The following is an 8,437-nucleotide window of genomic DNA, read 5'->3' as shown; positions in this document are numbered from 1 at the left end:
CTTTTTTTCTTTTTGTCCCATATAAGCTATATAAGACGATATTGCCCCAATAAGTAGCCTCCAATGTCACAACTCTGATTTTTTAAATTTTTTTTTTTAGTTTTTATCTTAAAAAACACCTACTATGGCAATCTGAACATTTCCTGACAGCTGAAAATGTGACTGTCAGATTCTGTTTTCCCTGTTTTTAACCTGAAAAGAAGCTGACACATCTGTCAAATTCATACTGCTCATTAATTTAATCACTACGGGTAAGTCCTGCAATTTTCAGCCAGCTTTGCTCATATATTTGACAGATGTGTGGGCTTCCTTTCATATTACTTCCTTTCCTTTCATACAGCAGGGAGATATTGTGATTTATGCTTATAATGTGAATAAAAGTAAGAATATAAATCTGTCTTACTGATTTCACTCTTTTTACACCAAATGCGTAGCATCACTTCTCCTACTACTGTATCTGGGAAAATTAGACATTGAGATCTGTAATTGTAGTACTGGAGCAGCAGGGGTCACAGCTCTTGATGGAAACATTTCTGGTTTCACAATAGTCCATAGAACACTATTCTGTAATTAATTTTCTTAGTCAGCTGAGATGTCGTCCAACTGTACATGTAAGCTAAACACAAAGTTTTTTCGTCATACACATTTTTGGTTGTTTCAATTGGAAGATTTGCGTCTGTGTGTTTTGTTTGAGCTCCTCTGGGATCTTTTGGAAAAAGTCAAGTCTTTAACTTTTGTCAAGCTTGATTAAACGTGAAAAAACTTCAGCACAAGTCCTATTATAATGGTTATCAGTCATATATTAAGATAAGTCGTAAATGATCCTAGATGAGAAATTCAGGTGTTGCAGCAGCCAAAGTGACATTGTTATACCCTCTCAAGCAAATATGGACATTTCATTGAAGCCTACAAGACCTTCCTAAGTTGATGAAGATCTTTATTCAGCAACCAAGGCTTAAGTGATAAACAGAATATTCTTCCTAATTAGAAAAAAAAAACACATTTGGAACGATCCTTTCATATTCTTTATATTGTAGCCTAGCTATTCAATTCATGATGTGATGTTCAACGTTGCAACAAAGCCAACTGCCTTAACCTTATTAATAAAGAATTTGTTCATTGCACAAAAAGATGCTTTTACAAATAGCTCTTCCCATTGATGGCAGAATTATCTTTTACTGAAGTAGCCTCGTAGTAACAACACAACAGTGTAATAAATACACTCTTACCAATGCTTGCATTCAAAGTTTTACCTTAGTAAAAGTAAGCTATGGTATTATTATTAAAATATACTTATAGTAGAAAATGTAAAAGGCAGGCAATACACATTATACAATTGTACTGCAATTATTGATTTAGATTTAGAATTAAATGTACAATATTTCCAACTGAACAGCAGTGGAGTCAAAGTAAAATTGCTATCATACTTTCCTATCACTATCTCCTATATCTGTACTTTTATAAAATTTGTTTTTTTTTATTGTTAATTATCTTGTGTGGCCTGTCCTCTTCCAGGTCACCATGGTGGAGCTGAGGTCGTGTGACTCGGCCACCACTTGGCAATGCCACACTCTTTACATATATTATAGAATTTCCTTGTATCAGATTCTGTCAATGACATTTATGAACTGTCATTTTGTTGTTCTGTTCTGTACATGCGACATCTATTGCATGTCTGTCCGTACTGGGAGAGGCTTTTCCTGAGGTTTCTTCCATCTTTTTTTATTTCCCCCCTTCAAAGGTTTTTTTCTCAATATGACCTATATCCTCACCAAAATCGAGGGTGTAAGGACAGAGGATGTCGCTCACTGTAGGGATTGTAAAGCCCACTGAGGCAATGTGATTGTGATTTTGGGCTGTATAAATAACATTGATTTGATTTGATTTGCGGGCATGTTTCCCCTCTTCCTTCCTATGAAGAACTTGTCTCACCCTCATATAACAGCTGCGACGCCCATGTACTCAAGTAAACTACAAATACCTCAAAATTGTACATATATGGGGGAATTTAACCACAGAGACAATCCTCCGCGACACAGGGGGCGCTCTAACCCAGACTCGGATGCCGTTACTTGCTATGCTTCATGCCTAAACGGCTCCGCTAACCACTTCCGGGAGTTTTATTATCAATGATTTTGTCACTTTTGTGAGATTAAAACACTACTCTGGTGTTTGTCTTTTGTTGTTGTCAAAAATGTCGTACAACTACGTGGTAACAGCCCAGAAACCTACGGCAGTCAACGCCTGCATCACAGGTAAAAAATCCGCTGTTTGTTTTTTGCAGAGATGAAACATTGGCCACCTGCGTGCTAGCTGAGCTCCCGCGCTGCAAGTAAAGTGCTCCAGACGGGCCTGTAGTAGCCGCTAGCTATTGTTTTGCTAACTCAAATGTTTACTTGACAGACACAATATAGTTATCTGCAAGCAAGCCATGACTTACACGCTTCGCTTGTGTTTTTGTCATGTCGGTTGTAACGCACAAACAACCCGCTGAACCTTTCGTTGTGTCTTCTGTCGGATTTAACGTTAGCCGTTGTCGTGCTCAGTTTGGTTATCCCAGATCAAAATACGTTTTGTTTTGCTGACAAATATCGTCACACCAACCCACAGCTGTTGTAAACTGTATGAAACATGCAGGCAGAGCGTGTTTAGCAAGCTGCGTTTCTGACAAATGTCCCACCCGTGTACAACTAATCAGAAGTCTGGTGTCGTCGTTTGATCTGACGTTAATGTGGCCCTCAAAATACAGGATACGTTCAGATACTGAGCCAAGACTGAGGTGGTGTTATTGAATCATCTTACAGCACATGAAATATGTCTCACCCCATCACGTCAAATGCGTTTTACGGCTTTGTAACATCAAGACAGAATTTGACATGTGCACATGTAACGACTGTCTGATCCTCAGTGTCTGTCTTCCTTTTCCCCTTATACCAGATTCCCTAAATGTTAATTACTAGGGTCAACTGATATGGCAACTGATAAACCTATGTACAATTTATTCAAGCAATTTATTCAAGTACAATTTTTAGGTACTTGAGTATTTCCTTATTCCGAGTCATTTCATCGTCAATGTTGCAGAAATAAAGTGTCCATTAGCTCAAAGTTATGTCTTAAATGAGCTTTTTTGTCTGACCATTAGTCAAAAAACACAGGCTTGAATTTACACATTTTAATAACAAGCAAATGTTAGGGTTTTCACATGATAAATACTTACTAACTGAATAATCAAGTAGTTCAATAATAACTGTGAAACAAGTTATGATACTTTTGATACTTTTTTTAAAAAGAAAATTCAGTTCCAGACTCATAGCGCCATATCATAATAAAAAAATAATAAATACAATACAAGGACATAAATACAGAGACATAATCATAGTTTTCATAATTCCATAATGATTAAAATGAGTACCCTGTGTCACCTTGTGTGGGCTCTATTAAAGCCACTATGATTAAATTCTTTTAATTAGTTAATCAACACGGCATGAAAGTGGTCTCAAACATCTTAAGACACGCACATGTCCATCTTGGGAACTAAGGCAAGATCCTGAATGCATCATTAAATTCCACCTGAAGCCTTTTTGGTTTCACTTCACTGTAACTGCACCACAAGTGGGCCGTGTAACATGGACTACAGTAGGCTCTTAAATGAGCTGTTTTAACGTCATCCTTGCACATTTAGATGATCTTTTCCAGCATATTGGCTTGTGCATACTGTGTGCAACACTGGTGCTCCCATCCCTGATGATGTGACCTAGATATCTTATTTTGTTCACCACATTTAGCGCTTGGTCTGCCATTAAGAATGAAGGACAATGTCACACCTAATCCTCCTTGGTTTTACTGTAGCAATCATGACAGCACACTTTTGAGAGTTAGATGTAATGTCATACACACTGCAACTTACACAGATGTTAGTTAGTTAGTTGCTATAAGCCAGCAATTAAGCACTATTAAACATTTTCTCACTAGTATAAATATGAACATTTTCTTTATTTATTTTGTTATAGATATAGTAATCTGTGATGGGAGTGTATTATTATTATTATTATTATTATTATTATTATTATTTTTACAGTTCAAAGACTGACTGAGAAAGTTGAACTAATGCAATAATCTGTACTGATAAGTAGTTGACTACCAAGTCAAAAATACCTAGAAGCAACAAAAATGATGCCCTAAATATTAGCCACACTCTCAGAAATCTATATTATGTTCATGACTTTGATTATAATTTGACCATAACAGTAGTTAAAGGTGTTTTTCTTTTCTACTCTTGGTCTTCTCTGTATAATATGTGTTATTTTATTACACTATGTGTGATTGCCTTTTGTGTGTCATTCCTGTAATCCTGTATACCTGAATTGAGGCAGACTCTAATTAATTTACCCCTGAATGAAAACACTTTGGGTCATCTCCTGTGACTTGAAATGTAGTCGGTAAAATTTCTTATGTTGTCAACATTGCTCTCCAGCCCCATTGCATATATTTGTCCACCTTTTCAGTCATGTTTTTCACCTACACAACATTGTGATTACAATTTAATAAATGCTGATATGTCTACAGGTCACTTCACCTCTGCGGAGGACCTCAATCTGCTTATAGCTAAAAACACACGGTTGGAGATCTATGTGGTCACAGCAGAGGGGCTTAGGCCCGTCAAGGAAGTGGGCATGTATGGAAAGATTGCTGTCATGGAGCTCTTCAGGCCAAAGGTTAGTGTTGTGGGCTATTGGACAGTTGGTCAAATTGTCAGTCTCATTGAAGATTTCATATCAGAACCAGAATCAGAATAACGTTTATTATTAGTATTTGGAGAAATGGAAGCATTGACCTCAGCTTTTGCTCTTTTTGGGGAGATAGATGGATATAGACAGAGCTAAAGTAAAAACAAGGACAACAGAGCTGGACTAAGATAGGTCCGTCTCTGTTTAAACGTATACTGCTTTACACACTGATACACCAAAGATGGTATTGTTCTCCATATCATGATATGAGGTGTAGAACAAATCAAATCTGAAATCTGAAAATAAACATTTAACTTCAATGTACAAACAAGTAGGTAAAACAAATAGGTATGTATATGAATATTTCTATAAAAAGCAACAATGAACAACAAAGTTTAATGTCTGTATACAAGGCAACCTGTTTCTGTACACACAGTAATGTGAGGGTGCAGAGTGCTGAAATAAATGTTGAATGGGTAATGTAATAGATTAATTTATGATTTACATGAAGTGTCTGCACCCTGAACAAGTGGTAAGTTCTATAACAAACCTTGTTAGAGACTGAAAGCACATCAATTTCTTACCAAGGGTGAAAAAAATGGGCAAAATATATTGTGGTTCTTTTTTGTTCCTTTACGTTTGGTTTTCTTGTGGAAAAGAAAATCAATTAGAAGGGCTCTCCTCTCTAAAAAGGGTGTATATAGTGATAGATGTATGTGCTATAATTACCTTGATCACTGAAGGTTATAAAGAGGAAAAAAGACACCCCCCAGGTATTAGGGGTTGAAATAAATCTTGACTAGGGGAAAAAAGAACCTAATCCTAGTAGAATAGTTGCGGTTGAATGTATAGTGAATTCATAGACTGTTCAAGTCTGTCCCTACTAATTAGGCTGGTGGCAGTAAATCAGATGGCTGATCAATACTGCAGCTACATTCTATTGTGGGGAGCCGGTTTCATTAAATTAGAAGCAGGCCTCTGCATGCTTGGTCTTTGATGACTTTGGTGTCTTTTGTATTTGTTTGTTCAGGGTGAGAGCAAAGACCTGCTGTTCATTCTCACATCGAAGTACAATGCCTGCATCCTGGAATACAAACAGAACGGGGAGAGTATTGACATCATCACCCGTGCCCACGGCAATGTTCAGGTGGGTGAGAGTATTACTAATGCAAGTCTTGAAATTTAATGCACTGCATATCAACTTAGTAAGCACGAATCTCAGGATTCAATATGCTTTCAGTTGTCAAGAATATTTATTTTTGTGTAACATTTTAGTGTAGTTATCATCTTGTTATGCATGTTCAAGTTCTGTAATTCTCAGGTCTGATTTCAAAGTTTAAAGCTGGCAAATGTTTCTCGCTGTACTGAATTCAACTGCACTTAAAGAACACTTTAAATGTGAATTTTTGTCTGAAGTGTACGCAGGCTGGACTTACACCTTTCCAAACCAATTACTCTTTCGCAGGATCGCATTGGACGTCCTTCAGAGACGGGTATTATTGGAATTGTGGACCCAGAATGCCGTATGATTGGCCTGCGGCTGTATGATGGTTTGTTTAAGGTGATCCCATTAGACAGGGACAACCGTGAGCTCAAGGCCTTCAACATCAGACTGGAGGAGCTGCAAGTCATTGATGTTCACTTCCTGTATGGCTGCCAGGCCCCAACTGTCTGCTTCATCTACCAGGTACTATAGCAGGGGTGGTGCGTGGTTGTGGGAGAGTATGGGTGTATGTGTATAAGAGAATAAGAAAGACTATGTTGGTAAATGAACACAGGTGGGACTTTTATTGCATTTATTGTGTGCATTTTCCAAGTATTATCTCAAGCCTGTGTTGTGCTGTAGTGTTGTGTGACAGCTGTGAAACGGCAGATTGATGTTGAAGTTTAAATGGAAATTTCACCCCAAAATCACAAACGCATATTGTCTCTCTCACCTGTAGAGCTATTTATCAATCTAGATTGTTTTGGTGTGAGTTGCTCAGTTTTGGAGATATTGCCGTAGAGATGTCTTCTTTCTCTTTTATGTAATGGAACTAGATGGCACTTGGCTTGTGATGCTCAAAGCACCAAAGAAATGCATTTAAAAACTAAAAAGCAATGTTTACATCCATGTTTACTAGCTTGGAGTCTTCTTCTTCCCTGCCTTTGCTGATGCATTGCAGCATATCATGGCCTGTGACGATCAATGGAACAGGGTGTCATAATAGTGTTGAGTGTGTGTGTCTGTGTGTGTGTGTGTGTGTGTGTGTGTGTACGCGCGCGCATGTTCACATGCACATCCTTGTGTGCAAGCATGTGATAAACAAAATTGGGACCAACAGGAGAAAAGCAGCTCTTTAATTCTACTAGAGGTCTATAACTCCACAGGGAACCTTTTGTTTATACGTCAGACTAGCTGTCATATTGTCCTCATTCAAGACAGTTATTTAAAAATGTGACTCGATGTCCTGTTGTGGAATGTAGGACCCCCAAGGACGCCATGTGAAGACCTATGAGGTTTCTCTGAGGGAGAAGGAGTTCAACAAGGGCCCCTGGAAACAGGAGAATGTGGAGGCTGAGGCGTCTATGGTCATCCCAGGTAATCAGAGCTTACATAGCAAATCAAAAGAAAATGAAGAGCTGCAAAATACTTTTTTTTTTGTCTGATTTTGACCCAGATTAGTAACAGCTGTTTTCCATCCAATTGTTAGTCATTTTAAATAAAGACCTGATAATAATGAGTACTACCCATGAGTCAAACAAAAACGAGCAGTTTTAAAAGTAAGGTTCTGATTACCATTATTTTTTTTTATACATACAATGGTACGAGTAATTAATTGGTAGACACCAGTGTGTAGGAATGAAATCAGGCTATAGATCTTGTGGCTGGAAAAGTTCTGACAAGTCCGCCGCTTTTCAGACAGAGATGAATCTGGGGAAACTGGTTCAGTTATTGAAGACATTTGAAACCACAGCACAGCAGTCCTCCAGAAAAGGGAATATCTGTAATGTATATTTGATGGGTTTATCGCACAGTGAGGACTGACTGGAGGCAATGTAATTATTTTATTCATTAAATTGAAAACAGAACTAACTGATTATATAACGATGATGCAGCTACATAAATGCATGCCTTTAAAAAAAAAAAAAAAAAAAAAAAACATACAACATGCTTGTGTCTGAAATTGTACAAATTTAGCACTGACTCTTGTCTGTGTGCCTGTCTTTTAGTGCCAGAGCCATTTGGTGGCGCTATAATCATAGGACAAGAGTCCATCACCTACCACAATGGAGACAAATACTTGGCCATTGCACCACCGACTATCAAGGTAAAGACATCAAAGGATTCATATTGATGATGCTTGTTTTTTTTGTCGTCTTTCTCATTGAAAAGTAGAACATTTAGATGTTTCGTCTTTCAGCTGTCCAAAGGAAGGATATATATTAACATTTTATTTGCAGTATATTAAAAAGTAGGATTCATTTACATAGTATATAGAAGGCTCGAACAGAATCTGCGGACAGTTGTCAGTTTTTATTTCTGTAATGTGATGCACACAAGATGATAAAGATTAAAACAACCTAAAATTACTTCAAGGAGGCTGAAATAATTATTTAGCAGATTTTAGTCAGGAGATTTTATTTCATCCCCAACATGAGGAATGTCAACTGCCTCATCAGGTAGTCGACCAAGTCGACCCTGACACACTTTTCACAGTTATCTGTGT

The 8,437-nt window shown here is 37.6% G+C and overlaps 1 protein-coding gene across 1 annotated transcript in view; it reads left to right on the top strand.

The window, feature by feature from the left end:
- Positions 1–2,090: 2,090 nt before the first annotated feature.
- The window catches only part of ddb1 (damage-specific DNA binding protein 1), a 55,566-nt gene continuing 49,219 nt past the window's right edge, over positions 2,091–8,437 (top strand). Inside the window, exons 1-6 of the mRNA XM_084356891.1 lie at positions 2,091–2,255; positions 4,567–4,715; positions 5,758–5,874; positions 6,193–6,414; positions 7,194–7,308; positions 7,941–8,038. Coding sequence (XP_084213017.1) covers positions 2,195–2,255; positions 4,567–4,715; positions 5,758–5,874; positions 6,193–6,414; positions 7,194–7,308; positions 7,941–8,038 — 762 coding nt within the window. The 5' untranslated portion in view covers positions 2,091–2,194. The remainder of the gene's footprint in view (positions 2,256–4,566; positions 4,716–5,757; positions 5,875–6,192; positions 6,415–7,193; positions 7,309–7,940; positions 8,039–8,437) is intronic.

Source organism: Pagrus pagrus (genome assembly GCF_965226575.1).
Source record: "Pagrus pagrus genome assembly, chromosome: 1".
Taxonomy (NCBI): domain Eukaryota; kingdom Metazoa; phylum Chordata; class Actinopteri; order Spariformes; family Sparidae; genus Pagrus; species Pagrus pagrus.
This window is presented reverse-complemented; position numbering and strand designations above follow the sequence as displayed.